Here is a 19,708-nt window from a genome sequence, read left to right as displayed (position 1 = left end):
GGGTTTTCACCATTCTTTGTTTCTCTGAAAAAGAGATAGGGAATTTGTCATCCGTTTTCTTCTAGCTCTTATAGTTCTCAAGATCCCATCAGTACACAACGAATTTTACCCACCCTGTACACAAAACTACACTACTATACATTGCAACTGCACTACGTTACACTGGGACCATCCGTGCAGTTGGGAGCTTAATGCTCTGACCAGAATAGAGTGATCTGACCATGTTTTGTCATGTTTGAAAATATTGATGAAATATTAGATAATATTACATCCTGCATCAAATATTGAGGAAACAATAATCTAGCCGCTCTTTGCCTAAATTTAAATTGTAAATATTCACTTAACGTGTCTGTCTTCTCACTATTGTCTCTAATATCATATTTGTGCTGTTTAATTCTACTCTGTAAATGTTGTCTGGTTTGCTATATGATATATTTGATATATCTTATCACAGTCTAGACAAGGAATCCCGTTTATCACGCATGATCTAAGTTCTTTATCAATAGGATCTTTAATTTTACTATACAATGAAGCAACAGTTTTCATGTTATAAAAAACTAATTCGTTATTTTCTCTTTTAAGTGTTCTTTTAATCTTTTGTGAAAGCTCTGGGATGTAAGGAACCTTGAAATATGATTTGGAAGGTTTGGCTGTGTTGCCTTTATTGTTTTTCATTTGATAAAGAACTTAGATCAGGCGTGACCCAATAAACACAGATACGTGGAAGTAACTTTGAGTTCTTCTAGTAACGCTACGTTGAGAAACCGGCAAAATGTCGTTAGGAAATACGTTTCGTTCTAGTGTTACAGTAACGTAGTGGACAATGTTTTCGGAATGGAAATTCTACAAGAATATAACGTTGCCATTCGATTGTAGTAACGTTGCTACAATACTAAATTTAAATGTTGATTCTAAAATAAATAAATATTTATTTACATTTTTGCCCACCACCCACTGGTCTTGTGATTGTTCATTGTTCCCATTAGCCAACATTATATCTCTTTTCACACTAGCTCCATCAAGACAACCGCAAACATCCATCACTGCCGTGATTCGAACTTGCTACCTCTGGCGCCCTACCCTACATCGCTGCCAACGAGACCGCTGCACCCTATAGTTTTTGTTGTAGTAGTAGTGAATATTCCATTAGCTTAAAGCTACAAAGTTCATAACATCATATTTACAATATACGTACATCAACAGTCATCCGATCAATATTTATTCTTAATATTACCATTACCAATCTCTTGAATTGATTCAAATTAGAAGCAGATCTCATAACTAATGGTAACTGGTAGAATATACTCAATCTATTTCAAAAAAGTGATCGGTTTTGCTCTTACAATGCCACATACAGGCTACTCATTCTTTTTATTACTACTTGGCACGACAAGAAAACGTTTCATAATAGTGGATACAGGAAGGGAATGTTCGTTACTTTTAATAGAATATACCTACTTTGAGAAAACACCACAGATCCACGTTTCATATTCGTGACTACAGTAACGAGTTGTTGAATGATTTCGTATACAACGTTGATGTAATGTTATTTATTTCCTATTGAATATACGTTGAGGAAGTACGCTAAAGAAACTTTACATATTGGTGACTACAGTAACGAGTTGTTGAATGATTTCGTATACAACGTTGATGTAATGTTATTTATTTCCTATTGAATATACGTTGAGGAAGTACGCTAAAGAAACGTTACATATTTGTGACTACAGTAACGAGTTGTTGAATGGTATCGTATTAAACGTAAATTTAATGTTTCTCACTTTCTATTGAATACACGTTGAGGGTGTACTGATATAACAACGTTACATGTTAGTGGATTCAGTAACCAGCTTAATCATAAACGTTGATTATATGTGAAATCAACGTATGGTGGAATTTAGGTTTCGAAATAACGTTACAAAATTCAACGAGTAACCTTGAATCAACGCCCCCCACCACATATAAACGTATAATACACGTGTGTGTGTTTATTGGGGATATACGGGATTCCTTATCTAGACTGTGATAAGATAACTGTAGGCCAAACCAAACAACATTTACAGAGTAGAATTAAATAGCACAAATATAATATTAGAGACTTTAAGAATAGTGAGAAGACAGCTTTGTGTTCCCATTATTGAACACAAATATAATAAGAGTTTTTCGGTGTTTGTCCTTGTTCCCACTAAAAGATTGGGAGGACACAATAATCATAGTTTACAGTCTCTGAATAAAATTAAAAACTTCTGGGGAAGTTTCATTATAATTTTTTCATTGTGCTCGATTACAAAGGTTCATTATTGGAAATAACGAACTAAAAGAATGTCTAACGAAGGAAAATTACTCACGCAAACCTACGAATAATGGGACTCGCTGATGTGGATTTAATTGGGCTTGATGTTTTTCATGGACATTATTTACGCGGAGAACTCAGTGAAATTCCAAAAATTCACAAATCTTCCATCGAAAATAATAATATTCAATCGAGTAAATTGGATAAAAAAATCTCCGATAATTTAGTTCTTTCGTTCATCAGTAAGGTATAATATATGAGGTTGATGAAACAATTTACCTATGGAAGGTTGCTTGATAAAGCCCATAAGTGTACAAGAGCACGCGACTATCAGCAATACATATGGCTTCAATTTTCCTTCTATGTTCATGAAAACTCTAAACTAGGTACAAGAATGAAATAGCGCTCAACACGGTATCGTTTGCGTGTCGGTGGTGTTTTGTTGGGACTAGCCGTTTGTAACCTTGGGTATGAGTGATCGTTTCACCCCTAGTTAATATTTTAAATCATGCAATGTGGTTTGAAGCGAATCCTCAAAATAATTTCATTTCGAGGAAAATATTCTGAGGGAGCATAATTTTTTGAGGTTCATTTTGTTTCGTCGAATGTTCCACAGAGATGCAGTGACCAACACTTCCAGCCCAAACTGCCATGGACAGCCTCACGTCCATGGATAATTGAATCGACAACTTGAACAGCAATTATTCACACAATAGATTATAGCTATTAATGTAATTAGATATACAAGGCTGAACGACTTCGATCGATGGCTGTTGAGTGTAGTCAATAAATGACACTTATGACAGTTATTATAATTATTCTTTAAAAATTTGGCCTCATACCTCGGTGAGATAAAATCTCAGACCGAGATTTGTCTGAAGATTCCTGTAGACAGTGTAGACTCTTCGAACACTTACGCGTCAAGATCTTCAGGGAGTTAGAAATAGTATACCGGTTTGAAATATTGACAAGAGACTTTGAATATCGAGTGAAGTTTTGAGTGTTAATATGATATACTCACGACTGAAGAGTTTCCACAATGTAGAGGGATACACTTCTCAAACATTTGTATAAAAAAGTTATAATACTCAAAGGCTTTATTCAAAAAGTAACTCATGCTAACGATAATGCAACAGAGTTTTCTGTTCTCGGACGAAGATCACTTTCACCTTGAAGGACTCGTCAATAAACAGAATAGCCGTTATAGGAGCCTTCTCGCAAGCATCAAAGGCCACTACATTCGCAGAAAGTGGCAGCTATTTCAGCTAAAGGACTCGGTGGTCCTCATCTCTTCAAAGGATTCTGGAGGTCATGCAGTAACAGTTAACACAGACCGACATGTGAAAATGCTCCAAGAGTTTGTGAGGCCAATTCTTGCTTGGCTGCAAGAGTACAATTGCAAGATGGCACAACCTGCCACATATCTAATGCCAGAATAGGTGTCATACAGGAGATGACAGTCAGTCATCTGAAATAGACGGAACATCGAGTGGCCTCCACGAAGACGAAGAATTTTTTTGTGGGGATTTCACAACTATAAAGTCTACTTTGCCTTAAAAGCAAACATGCGATCGGAAATGGGGGCTATATCAACAGCAACGTGCTGGCGGGTTGCATTAGTGTTAGATTAAGTTGAATGAACTCTTTAAGCATTATCACTTTTTTTCTATATTGGTTTCAAAAGGTAACTCTATACTGGCCCACCCTGTACCTGTACCTCCTGTACTCAATGGAATTTGTGTGTTGATATGTGAAGAACGATGTACACGACCACAAAATTTCATCGAAATCAGCCCAGCCGTTCAGGGGGAATTCAGGAAAATTCTCAAATTGAAGTGCAACGCCACGTATGAAGCATAGTTGTGGATCTAAAATACACAAAATATTTCCTTCAGATTGTGCAAAATGTTTGAGTTAAAAAGACAGTGTCGATAATTGGGAAGTTCTGCTATAACTTGGCAGCTTAGAAGCACATATTCTGTGTATTCTGTGAGCTAGCTACAAAGTTAGGTTATCTTATAACCTTTGAACTCAAGACAGATTATACAATTTTCAGAAAATGAATTTTTGAACCACGACACTTGTTTCGGTATCACAATAGCATCTTCAGTTGTGGAAGGTAGACTTTTTACCCACCTGAAGATGCTATTGTGATAGCAAAACACGTGTCGTGATTTGAAAATTCATTTTGTGAAAGTCGTATAATATGTCAATAGTTCAATTAGGGATATTCATCAAGTATCGGCCACATAACTCTTGTTCAATGTACCGAATCTTTGAATTGAAGGAAGATTTTTTCGATTATTTGAGTTTTGTCAGATTTTATAGGGAATGGAAGTAGGACTATTGCCTATATTTATTCATCTATTTAAACAGGAACCCCAACAGGATATAAAATTAAAAGCTTCGTTAAAGAGTGATAAAACACATGCTTCGCTTCCACTGAAGGTCTCCAAAAATGAAGTATTGTATTTCTGATAGGTATTGGAAATTTTGCGATTTTTGATCTCAACATAAAATTCAGCTGTGGAAGAATCATTTAAACGAAGAAGTTTGACACAACCATTATCAAACTTCAACTGTCATTTTATTAACCTATTTGTCAACAATTCAATGAAGGTGTAGAATACTATGAGAAGTTGTTAACTTCTTATGAATATTCGCTCAAAAATTGAACTCATTGCCTAATAATAATAAGTCACCGACAAAAACTTTTGTAGAAGGTCCTGATTACTCTAAGGAAAAACAATGTTGAAAATAAATTATTTTATTGTAGGTTAGGTTAGATTAGTTTAGGTTAGGTTAGGTATTCATCTCATAATATTATTTTCCGCAAATCGCTAGAAAATTTTGGAATTTCACCGTTTCGAACCTGGCACTGTACATTTTGTCGTTCTGGCTAGGTAGGCTATAATAGCCTACGGCAGCGAATTTTTACAGACGTCTAATTTCCGAAAACGAACTTTGCCAAATGTTAGGCTTTTCCTTGGTTAACAATGTATACTATGTATAATTGATCGCCTTCAATGGACGAGATCAGAAAGATTTGCTTATCTTATACATACTTGGAAAAACTCTCTCATTGAATACGTTTTTCCATTTTCATTTATGCTTTTCGCTTGCCCTCATTTTGAAGATTTGTAGGTTTTCAAATCTAATTGACATGATTTAAACGTAAAAATCATTATGAAATTGTTTGGGATTTTTTTCGTGGTCTGTGCTCAATATTTATGGCTCCATCCCAAAACAACTATAGAGATGTCAAAGATAGTTTTTATGAAGAAGATATAACAAAGGAGGTTCAACAGGAAATCGTAAGTACTCGAGTCACTTCGGTATCGCCACACTCCACGTCACAGTGGCGCGCATTGGTGTAGTTCACATTAAATTAGACGGTGTCGTGCAATGAATTCAAATAATTTCATCTCATCTATTATCTCAGCTAACTCGTGAATGTATTTTCGATACTTCCAACGACGAGATCCTTAGACACCCCCACGCAGTTTACACACCAACCAATGGCTAGGATTTTTTAGAACCCTCTGAAATGTATAATGGCAGTTTTCACGGGATATTGCAGGTTCTTAACTCACTTGAACAAAATCAAGAACGTCAATGAAATACTCTGCAGGCTTTGCCTAGGGAAGGACGGAACCATTGAGCATATCTTCTGTGAATACCGGGCGGTAGACAGGGTCACACTTGGAATATTTGATTTTTGTACGTTTGATGCACAGGAACTGAAGAACCATTCACCCTCTGACATAATCTTTTTCCAATAAAATTGGGCTGGAGGGAGAACTTCAGGTCTCTGAGCCCTGAGTTTATGTGCCACAAAAGACCGCTTTGGTCACGGTAGCAGTCTGGTGGATCCGACCAACAAGCACAACAATATGTTTCTGTAGTTATCATTATTGGGAGCTACTACATTGGGACTGCTCATAAATGTCATATAAAATCTTTGAATCAACACCAGAACACTTGAGAAATTGATGCTTTGCATCATAAAACCATAGATGAAATGAAATAAACTAGAAACAGCACCCACATAATGTCAGAACCCACCTTGAAAACGCAATACAAATTTTGTCCCATATCACTGCAAATCACTGCCGGCACAATTCCAAGAATTGTAAATTGTTCAAGGCAATTGAATAGGATAAATATAAAAAAACTTTCTTGATTTTTCGAGTATATATAAAGATAGCAAGCATTTCCGTACTCGTCCATTAAATTTAATACCTACGTTTTCTCAATCAAAGCCTCCTGTGGGTGGCCCCTGTCCTCGTACTCTCAGATGAATTTCAATCATTTGTCTGAAAAAGTTGACACCCTAGAATTCTTTTATTTGAAAACTTTGCAGTATGTTAACGTAGTGTCATTTTCGTTAGAAATTCCATCTAAAAAAATTTCACAGCCAGCTGCTCATCTACTTCCGCACAATTAAGAGAGATTCCTAGAATGGATTTTTATTGGAAACGGAGCCTGCATCCTACGGACAGAAAACTATACTCCATTCACTTTTATTTTAGCACTCGGTTGGCCATGGAAATTTGACACATTTCACTCTGTATAGTACGAAAATGTGGGGTTATGAGGCTTGTCAAAACATTTTTGGGTTTTAAATCAACGCTATGTACGCTATGTTACGTTCTACGTAAAAGTTCCTGATATTACGTATTTTATCACAATGTCGAATCTCTTCGGAAAATATGTGACGAACATAATTGAAGTTCATACAAACTGATTGGAGGCATACCAAATCCAGTTATTTGCATGGAAAATACAAGAGATCAGTATAATATCATAATATGCACTACATAGCTTGAGGAGAGTTCATGTTCGTTATCTTCTTTGACTAAAGTTTGAATACGATACATCAGTTGTAGATTTCAAGAATATTGAACCGGAGATGAAATGTTTATGATGCAGTGGTTGGGAATGGGTATCTCCCGAAGGAATTAACAGATAATTACAAGAATGTTAAATTATTCAACAAAAATCATTTTGCATCAATATGAGTAAAAGGAATTAAAGGAAGTTTCAAGTCAAGAAGTCACCTTTGAACAAAAATTTCACATGAATAAACAATTAACAGGACAACTGGCATGTATTTGGGGCTGTTCATCTTAATACATTGATATAATAATAATAATAATTAGGTATTTATTGGTACCTTAAGACATTTACAATGTATAGGACAAGTCAAATGAAAAATAGAAACAATTTTCGGGAACTTATTCTACGATGACATTCATCGAAAATCCTGTAGTAAACTTTTTGTGATCCACTTCATTCACAATCTTTCTGATTGTGGAAATATTCAGCTGAAATATAAGTCGTTTAGATTCAGATGAAACATTATATAAATTCTCTTACATTGAATATGTTCGCTACCGTCTGACGTAATGTGGCTTTTAGAATATCAGGGTATAACCACAGTATAGACACATTTTGTCTATACTGTGGTATAACTATTTGAATGAGCGGAACTGAATTTTAAATAGCACTTCCTGAAACCCTGTCTCTTTTTTCAATCACTTTCGGCATTTTGGTAATAAAAATTGATATAAGTTGTGGCAACGGCGTTATGATATTAACGACATTTCATGAGTGCCATCCTTACTCCGTTCTAGTTACAAAAACTTGAGAAAATTATTTCATGGCCAACCGACTGCTAAAATTTATGTGAATGGAGTATAGAATCCCGGTTTTGTTTACAAACCTGTTTTCTACAAGATTTTGTTCACAAACTATCGGAAATCTCCAAAACAAATATAAAATATTTTGCTAATGCCCCTTCGGTATTACACGCCACTGATAGAAGCTTAGTCAATTGTTTTACTTCATTCCACAGTAGACCAAAAATTTGAGAAATAGAAATTTCCACCATTGAATTTTTTTAAGACAATTTCGGTGCACTGTATAATTCAAAAATGTTTTACGAACTAATTTTCGAGAACTGTTCAACCATGTACTTTCAAGTTTCAAGTTGGTTAGTATCAGACTATTGTTGCTGAATAGATTTCGGAAATTGAACATCGTAACAAACTACGAGAAGTCGGACGCCAGTTGGAGCTTCTGGCTAATTCATGCCAAGTTCATTTGATACATTCTCAGTTCCTAGTTTCTAGATAATTTGTCCGATGACCCCATTGGGATCGTGATAATTTATTCCAAAACTTCGTTATAATGGAGTGTTTAAATCAGTGTTCAACGTAATGGCAATTCATTAACAAAATATAGGGAAATTTCGACATGAATATTCGATTGGGTCATATCATAATTCGACACTGGCGTTTGTTATTGTTGCAGGATTCATAGGGCTATATGCATCATTTGGGATTATTCCCATCAACGTTTCAGCAAGCATTCGTCCGCCGTCCTCAGGTATCTCTTGATTTCAAGTAGACAATAGTTATTTGTGCAACCCGTTTGTAAATGCATTATTTTTCGTAATGAGCGCTTTGCCTGTTGCGCTAAAGAACGCGAAATACGAAAAATAGTGATTTTCAACTTGTTTCACACAATATTTTTTCTGATTTTGAATAGGATGTTGCTATGAATTCAAATCAAAAGTAGCAAAAACGTCTTTAAAAGCTTAAATTATAAAAATTCAATTTCATAACTCAGTCCCGTAATAAATGGTGCAAAATGGCAACTTTCATTTATATAGTTAGATTAATCTTATAATATCGCATGATATTATTTAATTTTATTCTTGAAGACAAGAAATTTTTGTCTCTCGAGAAAGAAAAAAGTTAAATATGAGGAAATAAATAATGAGAAATTTGTTCTACAAAAAATTGTTACTGTGTGCAATGAAAACAGGAGTGCCATAAACTACAATAAATACAATAAAGCTGAAAAATATTGTAAATTGGAAAGACTTCACTGCGAATGTATTTAGATAACCGCCGTTATTTTGTTCAGTTGTACTTATTATGTATGTCTAAAGCCCGTTTGCAACAGCCGAGAATTCTCTAGAGAGTGTACTCGAAAATTCATGCGTTGTGAATTATATACCGTTGCATACGCACTTTCGGTAGAATTCTCTGTTCAGTTGCATACAAAATAATCTTTGCCGTTTTCTTGCGAGAATTTTGTAGAAAATTCTCCAGAGATTTCTCGGCTGTTGCAAACGGGCTTTATTCATCATTTTGTAGTTTGCTCATCCAAATTGGTTGCTTGTGGTGTCAGTTCATGTCTTCTTGTATTGCACAGCAGAACAATAATGGTTGCGGTAAAATAACCTCAACACCCAACAATGTTACACAGGATATTGCTTGATTTTGGATGTTTCTGGTACTTACTGCTAGGCTAGACTAGATAGGAAAAAGCGTCCCTTGGCTCGATTTTCGTGAAAGGTCTATTAGTAGAAACCTCTCCACCATATCTTCATTCGTTGTTTTGAACATATAAAAAATGTTGATATTCAGTTGATTCAGAAAATGTGCCATAACATTTTATTTTTTAGTGAACTATAGAATTCTTTAAAACCACACAATTATTTACCCTCAATGAAACTCCATTTCTATGATACGACTTATTACTTTCCGATCATATAATTCGATTTGTTAGCTGAAACATCTATAACTACAATGATTTTTCTCTAACAAAATTCACTGTGTTCAGCAGCATAACGCGGGAAATGTCTCTGATGGCGTTTTTACTTTCTGCACTAAGTTATACTTACTTATAACTGGAGTCTCGAATACTTCATTTGGAACATATCCCCATACAAAAAAATACAATGTATTAAGGTCTGTTGATCTTGCTGGCCATGAATAGGACCGTGCGTTCCATCAACTGATTTCCGAATAAACTATGTAATTTGAAATGTGATATATTTTTGTGATTCCATATCGTTCTGATATGAAAGTTATCTATATCTCTGGCAATATTTTTTCTTTATAATATAGAACAGGACATTTACCTCATTCGCCTTTGCTATTAAAAGATGATTTTATATATTTTTGACGAGCAATTTTTTTATGATATCTTATCAAAAAAAGAATGCCTTCGTATTTATAATTTAACGAAGTAGTTTTTTCACCCTCAGTGCTAGAGATTGAGAAAAAAGTTAAAAAAGTGCTTATTTAAGGTTTGAATCGTTTTTAAATATTTTCCAAAATAATAAAGTTATGGCACATTTTCGAAATCGACAAAACGCGAAGTTTTGTTATATGTTCAATACAAATGAAGATATCGTGAAACGGTTTCCACTAATTAACTTTACACGAAAATCGAACCCCGGACTAATTTCATCGTTTTTCTCAGAAACAGCCAAAATTAAGCAATTTGGAATACCCTGTTTCTTCAGATGATGAAATTCATTGGGTTTCAAATTTCAAATCATTAGGGAATCATGTCGAAGGGACCAGGAAAAGCATTAAATTAGATGAGCTTCATAGAACTACCCAAATTTTTAGAATGGGTCCAAAATATCTATCGGTATTAAGGACCTATTCCAAAAATTTGGGCTGAGGCTTATACTTACTCCAAAAATATCAGCTCAATCTTTGACTTCGTTCAGTGGATGAAAAACTGCTAATTTTCATTCGATTTAGAAAAAACTCTCCTACATAATTATACACAAATACTACTTGTAGTTTCTCAGTGATCCCCTAAGTATCCTCTATCTTTCACGAAAATGTATCCAAAATTATGCTAACTGAGCTGCTAATTTCCCTTCGATTTAGAAAAAACTCTCCTACATAATTATACATAAATACAACTTGGAGTTTCTCAGTGATCCCCTAAGTACCCTATATCTTCCATGAAAATGTATCCCAACTTATGCGGAACACCCTGTAGACGAAGAGTCTCCGTTATGTAGTGGGACTATTACCGAAACATTAATTAATTGGGATATTTAGAATTGGTGAGCTTTATCGTTAGTAGTTACCTTCATCTCTAGACGTGCTCCTGTTGAATATAAAATGCAGAAAAGTATATCTTCAACATGAAATAGCATGCCGGTTTCCATCTGACGAAATGAAAAGGAGAATTACTTTCACGGTTATGCAGGCTTTATTTCGTCCTTCTCTCACGAATACGACGTCATCTTGAGAAGATTTCCACTCGGTCAATTGTAAAATTTGAAGCATTTTCACTCACTCTAAATTTACGTGGTTCTGGTTGCTAGAACGAGTCAATAAACTGAGTTCATAAAAATCGCATCATTGCATTCAGATCTTTTCCATCTTAGAATGATATAGTCGTATGTAATCCAAAAACGAATGTATTGGATAATATAGTAACAATAAAACAACAATAAAATCCTCTGTTCAAATAACACAATATTTTCCTTTGTCATTTTTCAAATCTGCCTCTTCAGAAAAAATGCAGATTCTCCTGTATAATTGAGGAGTTGAGTTTTCTTCAAATTGCAACCTTAGGAAATAGTTCAACTGATTGATTAGAATGCTCACTTTTTACACGTATTGTGAGGTATTGTTATGATCCATTTAATACGAATCCATTTATTGTCAACCTGTCATTAATAAAAAAATCCTTAATTTAGTTTAAACGAATTCACAAACCTTTTGAAATTTATTTAATACTAACTTCCAATGAATTTTGAAATATTTTTCTATTAACTCTTTCTCAAGGGCGTTCCCAGCTGTAAAAACCTTTATGATAATTATCAATGTTATCCAGGGTCTTTCCAAATTAGACGTGAACCTTGGAGGAAGGGCAATTTGCCCGCAACTTTCGAATTCCACAATTCATGTACGAAAAAATAGATAGATAGATATAATTAAAAAATTTGACGAACATTCCAAAAAAATTGTTGAACAATCTGAAAAAATTCATGAACAATCTATGAACTTGAAGAAAAATACTTCGAAAATGAAAATGAAAGAATACGCAGAGAGAACGAAAAGAGAAGGAGATACAACTACAAGAGCCATCGCTCTTCCATCGAAGAAACAGCAGTGAATCGAGATCAGGAGGAATTATATTCTACGGAACATAATAATCTAAAAGATATATTAATATAGTATCAAGCAGACGTGATAGACGGCTTCTTCCGTTGCTTAATTTTATATTTTTATATTTGGCACAAATGTTTCTCAAACAAGGTTCGATTTGAACACTCACAAACCACGAGTCCGGGTTAGCAAAGAATTCTTAAAAGATTTTATTCTCGAAACAACACCCTGTAAAAAATTTTGAAAATCTTTTTGTATGTTCAAAAAAAATACAAAAAACTGAACTAAAACGTGTGCTTCACATTCTTATGCAGACAGATTCACTGCACAAATTATCAATTCAAGAGTGAAGTTTTTTGGAACTCGAAAAAAAATTGATTATCCATAATAAATCAACAGAAAAATTGAATTCGCAATTTTTGAAAACTAATAATTGATTCATTATTATAGTTGTCAAAAAACCAATCTCTCATTTTTGTGGTAGGTACTTACTTGAAATTTGAAGAAAAAAAATAACGTCCTGTATGAGCATAGTTTAGAATTGATATTGCTTATATGTTATTTTCGAATATTTCAGTATCAAAGTTCTCAAACACTTCACTTTTGAGTTGAAAATTCATGAAGTAATGTTGAACTCAAAGTTTTTATGCTCTTGATTTTTCTTGTGGTAATTAAGTGATTCAGTAGAGCTTCGAATAAGAAACATGTCTGCCAAATATGAAGAAAATATATGTTCGCTTGTTATATGATCCCAGGAAGAAATGAACAAAATTCATAAAACACCTTATACTTATCTCGAATACGGGGATAGTCAGGGCCAACTTCGATCTTATACGCTTGAAAAAATTATTTATCGGTAAATGTGAAATTTATGAGTTTTCTCGCTACTTCGTTAGTTATTACCCTTCTAGACGTGCCCATATTAAAATGAAAAAGTCTGCATTATAATATATCTTCATCACGAACAATTTCAAGTCAGTTTTCATTTGATGTAATGAAAGGAAAGGTTAATTGCACGTTATGCGGGGTTTATTGCGAATACGATGTCCTCTCAAGAAGATTTCCACTCGGCCAATCATAAAATTTTAGGCTTAATGTACACGATTTTATAATAGAAGTTTATGAAAACTGCATCATTCATAGTTGATTTCAATGTTTATATGTTTATAAATTGAATTTTTGGAACGTTGTCTAATTTCAAAAATTCATAAAATAAAAATTGTGATTGTGACAACCTTGAGTGGTACCACGTCTTATCGCTCTTTCTAAAAATCGAAACCATTATTTTAAAACCGGAATAAAAAATGATGTTTCTTACCCGAACACTTTCTCTCTCGATCTCAGCACGTGTCAAGAACGTCCCAAGTGGCTTTGATGTATTTCCATCAATTTCGAAAATCACCCTGTAGCTTTCTGGAGAAAGCTACAAGGAGAAGAAGAATAGGAAGGCCGTTCATTACTACCTATAAACTATATTAATTTATTATACAATTTTGAAATTGATGGCATAGACGAAGCAGAATTTAACGCTCTTGAATTTTAGTAGATAGTTATAGTATGTGTCAAAACGTTTTTATATACAGGGCTAGGCCAATTATTTTAATTTCAAACACTGCTTCTCAGCTTCACAGTTCTATTCAAAACAAGTCAACATCTGTATTCATTTTTAGGAAAAAGTATATTTCAGTACAGTTGCTGATTCAGAAGTAGCATATAGCATCAAAGAAATCTTCAATATTTCAGAAAAGTTTCGAAGAAATTTCAATCAATATCGAAGGACTATAATGTTCCGCCAAAGGATTTTTCGCACTCCGGCCGCTCCTTGCCTTTGCTCGGGCGCCAGTGGGGCAATCACTGAACCCCACGTCTGTCACAGAATCTCCAAAAAATAGAGAGCCAGGGTAGACTTGAAATTATCAGTGGACAAGGGTATCAGTGAAGACTAGGGTGGTAACGTCTTCTAAGTCTCTGCTTTTCAACGGTTTTTAATCTTTAAAAAGAGTACCTACCTCTTCTAACAAAAACCTAGATGTTACTGATTTAAGAACAGTCGGAAGATAGTGAAAATATCACCCCAGGTATGCACTTCGGAAGGAATAAAATTGCTTGACTTGCCTTAAACTTTCAAACTTGTCGTAATTCTAACTGTACTGCACGGTAAAACGCCTTACACACTTCCTTGGCACCTAGATCTCAATTAATTTCGCTATAGACCTTCAGCGCCGGGCCTCGAAGAAATACCCCTCTCCGCGGAAAACCTGCCCCACTATGGGTAACTCATCTCTCCATTGGATACACTCAAATTGTTCAGAAACAATCGAAGAGAAGAAAAAACGGAACAAGTTGAAAGACCTTTTTGGACTCAGAAAAAGTACGGTTTAACGGAAAAAATTATAAAATATATGAATTGTGAAAACAAAAGATAGATACGGTTTCCGCTACAAACATGGGCCTGGTTGGTGGAAAACAATGACACAATATCAATCGGTAAAGCCCCTATATGATAAGTTAACGGTTTTCTTCGAAAATATTTCGGTTGTCATGTCTTATTATGCAAGTATCGGTGAAGAAATTTTCTTTTGTGGCGGAGCAAAAATGTGCCACGTCACAATCGTGAAGAGCATTTTTTCGTTCTGAAATATGTATAAACTGAGACACACGGTTCGCAATTTCAACAGTCTTTATCAGAACGCCCTGTACATCAGGGCCTTATGCTACAATGCTAAGGAGCACAAAAAGAATTTCACAAACGCCAAGTTACAGAAAAAAAAATTGTTCTTACTCATGAGCAACCAAATATCAGGTACAAATATAATTCACTTCTATAGCCTCCCCCTATCTATATTGTTTGAAATGAAGTGAGGTATGAGCAAGGAATTGAATTTCAGAAAGCCTTTTCGCGTATTGAAAAATGAATGGGAAATTAATGGAGGAACTCCCATAATGAAAATGCTTTTTGTCATGATTGGGGAGAAATCAGTTATGATTTTTTCGCAAGCATTCGAAAAAAATATTTTTTCAGGTGAATTTACCTAAGTGATATCATTATCAACCTTCATATTTCACTGTACTCCGCTTTCTACCGCATACATGAAGATTTAATCATCCGTATCTGCAATGCTCCCATTCGCATTCGCCTAAATTAACAACGGAAATTGGTTTGTTTCAGCACTTCCGCAGGAGGATCCAGTGATAACGGGGGTAGAACCTCAATATCAAATTGGGGACGAGATAAATCTGAACTGCACGTCAGGCAGGAGCTATCCGGAGTCCATACTACACTGGTACATAAACGAACAACAGGTCTGTACCGAAAATTTCTATCTTTTCTTTTCAATTAACGTAATTTGTCCTTATTGGAGCTGATTGAAGGTGATTTGAAATAAGGTACCACTTGATTCGAATTTTTTTTTGGTTGTGGAAAAACTTCAGATCTGAAATTCATAACAGCCTCTGTTTCTCTGATAACTCGGGTCGTGAAACGCAGTAATATTAAGATTGGACCAAAGATTAAGAAGTTTGGGTTGGACCAGTGCTGATATTCGTAAAAAACACATTCCTCAATTACATATATTTCTGCCTGAAAGACGCTTGGACAGAGGCCTTACCATACTAAGCATCTGGCGTCAGCCCTAGATAGACATGCACCAATCCCTTTCGTGGTTTTCTTACCACCTGTATAACATTAAATGTTTTTTTTTTGAGGATTTGAAGGATACAATCCCTTTCTTAATCTTCTTTTCTACTAAGCATCGATCGTAGTGAATTTTTTATCGTAGTAGCCAGAAACGTTTATTGGACACAATTTAGTATAGGATTTTCTCGACTCTAGTATAGGATTCGTCTCACTTACACTTTCTGTGAAATATGACAACAATAGTTTGAATAGTTCTCAAATACATCTGAAGAAAAATCTAGAAATGTTCAAAGAATACACCCGGTACCTAGGATAGGAGACACATTCAATTCGAGTAAAATCTTTAAATTATGAGTAGTGATACACCTTACATAGATAAACATTGTAGTTCGCGAAATCTATTAAAAAGTAAGTAGTATGATTCTACGATCCATGTAGGTTTCGGGAAGTTTTTTACATGGGGGGTGACCTGCGGAAAAAACAAAGATTTGTAGACAATGCTTAGGATTTGGTAGCACATATAGTCCAAGATCCCAGAGCGATCAGACTTAACTTATTTTCACATGGCTGATTTTTATATATGTTTTAAAGAATATTATTTTGAAGTTATATTATGAGTGACAGACACTTTCCATGGGCTAAAACTCTTGCCAGACGCTTTGAAGCTGCTCAATAAGTAAATAATCTTTACTTATTTCCACATGTCTGATATTGAAATGTTTTATTGAGGTATCCATAAAAAAGTTATGTTGCATCTGTCAGACCAATGGTAGTGTTACTCGAAATTCGAGTCAGAAATTTCTGATAGGAAATTCAAATCTAATTGAGGTTGAAGCACTTCCTAGTAGGGCTTTGAGTTTATGAGATTTATGGGTGAATTTCTGGACGGTATGTGCTGGAGGACATGTTTTGTGGTCTGATATCCAAAATCTTTATATTTAGAGATGTGAAATGTTTCAGAAGGGAAAATAATTTGTACTTTATTAGCTTATCTCTTTCTTTCATCGACTTAAAATTGAATATCTTCATAACATTTTCCTTTAATTTCAGGTAGTGACTCCTGCATCACTGGTACGATATCCTCATACACACCACAAGCATGGACTCATATCGGTGACGTTGGGTCTGAAGTTCACCCTGAGCAATCGACATTTCTTAGGCGGGTCGATGAGAGTCAAGTGCACTGCTTCGATGTCGCCAGAGCTGTGGAGGGGAGACAGAGAAAGTGTGGTGCAGAGCATGCCTGTGAAGGATATGAGGGAGGCCCTGCTATTAGGTATGTGACCGTTTACAAAATTAATGCAATTTTTCTTTCAATATTGAATTGATATGGCCGATACTTGATGAAAATCCATAATTGAACTCAACACAGATTATACGATTTTCACAAAAACCACGACACGTGTTTCGCCATTAAAATAGCATCTTCAGGTAGGTGAAGGTGGGTAAGATGCTAATGTGATAGCGAAACACGTGTCTCAGTTTAAAAACTCATTTTGTGAAAATCGTATAATCTGTTTTGATATCAATCATGAATTTTCATCAAGTATCGGCCACATCAATTCAATATTTGGTCAGATTATGCGATTTCGAGGTCTGGTTGCAGTATCTGAAATTTTGAAAAGATTTGGTTAATAAAACATTTTGATCTTGGCTGTAATTAAATGGTACAAAATATTGGTTAGTAGTTTTGAGTTTGCCCTATATATTGATAATCTAAAATTCAATTTATGGAATAAAATGGTCCCCGAAACGGTGGCATTTTATAATATATTATAATAATAATAAATAAATTGTCCACCTCCCTGTTTTTCTTACGTGATATTAATGTGAATAGCGACAAATGATACATTTTTAAATCAGCAAAAAAATTGCAACAAGATGAAAGAACTTTCAACTATAGTTTCCATTTGAAAAATCAGAAATCCCTGTCGTATCTCGAAAATGACTGGATCAAAAAATTTATTGATATCATATTCAAATTCCTTATGAAAAAGTGCATGTAGAATGTAACAACGGATTTCGAATACGAGTTCAAATAAGCGAGTTATTCAGCTGCATTGAAAATGACAATTTCTCAATTCTCGTTCATAACTCAAAATCTATGAACGTTAGACTGGATATGTTTTCAGTTTTGGATTAGTCAAGAAAAAATAGCTCGAGAATGTGTCGTCCGTTTTCTTCTAGCTGCTATAGCTCTCGAAATCCCTTCAGTAGACAACGAATTTTGACCACCCTGTACAATTTTTTTTTCTGCATAAAGTTGAAGGGTGATGATTTAGAGTGGATTACCTAATACATATCAGATCAATAATTGATAGAAACGTTCATGGAAATTGAGAAATAAACTGCCTATTTTTTTTTTGAATGAAACATGCTATTCGAATTGGAGAAAATTTAAATTTGGATTGCTCCAGAAATTCATTTTTGACAGCCCCATTTGAACCACCTGTATACCAGATCTTGATAACACTTACGAAATTCCATTTTTCCTGAGTAGAGCTTTTTTTTCCACCTATCAATGGATTACTTCCGTATCCGTGCGTAATGTATAATTTTGTTTTCAGTGAAAAGTTCGAGCAGTAATATTTTCTACCCAACAATCATTCTTATAATTTCTTTGTGCGCAATAGTATTCTGGAATGGAGATTGAGAACTGTTGATGTGTGGGAGATTGGAGAGCTTGATCAAATAAGAAAAGGAAAAAATAATAAGTGCTGTGAAGTGACTATTTCGAAAACGATTCTCTGTGATTTTCTTGAAAGAATGATTTCTGTCAATATTGTACATAAACAGTTAGTTGATCATATTTTATCCTCATTTGGTATTGTAGAATGAGTTCGCTTCTGTATATATTCAAGTAACTTAAGTTCTCAATTCGTCAATTCATTAGCGCACTACGACAATGTAGTAGAGTACTGTAATCTGAAATATAACGTCAATTATTTCTGCATCAATTGTGATTTATTTTGAAAGAAACAACGAGGAAGAGTTGATTCAAATCTGAAAACGCAATTTATCTGAAAAAATAATGGCTATTGAGTGACAGCATAAAACACTTTGAAAGTGATGAATTTCCGATAAAAGTTTATTCGCACAAACTGGATTTCTTACTGTGAAGGTGCTGAAAATTTCATGTTCCTTTTTTTCTGTCTATCCTTTCACTTCAATAAATTTGAAAAATTCAAATAATATACCAACGCGAAAATTGTAATAATTTTTCTCATAGAAGCTACCCACCTTGTGATAAACTTGCGAATTTTTCGCAGAAATCCCATCAATGTATGTAATTGAATAAGTAGTTCTTAGAATCTTGCTTGTTGTGTGAATCTGCTGAGTTTTTAGGTCGAAAGAGTAGTCTCTTAATTGATCAAAATTGAGGATCTGCTTAGAATAATATTATATCAGCTTTCTAATATATTCTGGAATTATTTACAAGAAAATATGCGTTACTTATACTTTTTCTGATGATGGAGTGATTATTTTTAATAAATGGTAAAAAATTAATGACCTTTTTTTCGATTCCTTGTAAGAGAGATTGAGAATATCATTATTGCTGCAAAGCCTCAATTCTCTAGAATTATAACGCAAAAGGAAAGAACATAATATATATTATATATTATGTTCGGAAATATATATAAAATATATTTCCGAATATTCTGGACATTGTGAAAACGGAATATTTCACGCTCTCTCCTTATCAGGAAATGAGATAACAGGGCCGCTGTCAGGACCGGCAAACCGGGCACCCTGCCAGGGCGGCACATTCTTTCTTTTTTTAGATTCAACATTTACTGAGGCAATTATAAAAAAGACTTATCTCTAAATATCTACATTTTGAAC

The 19,708-nt window shown here is 34.5% G+C and overlaps 1 protein-coding gene across 2 annotated transcripts in view; it reads left to right on the top strand.

Moving 5' to 3' along the window:
• LOC123322399 overlaps positions 1-19,372 on the top strand; it is an 83,063-nt gene extending 63,691 nt beyond the window's left edge. For both annotated transcript variants that reach the window (XM_044910348.1, XM_044910352.1), the window contains 3 exons: positions 15,398-15,531; positions 16,916-17,141; positions 18,433-19,372. In XM_044910348.1, the coding sequence (XP_044766283.1) occupies positions 15,398-15,531; positions 16,916-17,141; positions 18,433-18,518 (446 nt within the window). In that variant the 3' untranslated portion in view covers positions 18,519-19,372. The remainder of the gene's footprint in view (positions 1-15,397; positions 15,532-16,915; positions 17,142-18,432) is intronic.
• Positions 19,373-19,708: the final 336 nt, after the last annotated feature.

This window comes from Coccinella septempunctata, chromosome 1 (assembly GCF_907165205.1).
Source record: "Coccinella septempunctata chromosome 1, icCocSept1.1, whole genome shotgun sequence".
Taxonomy (NCBI): domain Eukaryota; kingdom Metazoa; phylum Arthropoda; class Insecta; order Coleoptera; family Coccinellidae; genus Coccinella; species Coccinella septempunctata.
Note: the sequence above shows the minus strand (reverse complement) of the source record. Positions and strands in the feature narration are given on the sequence as shown.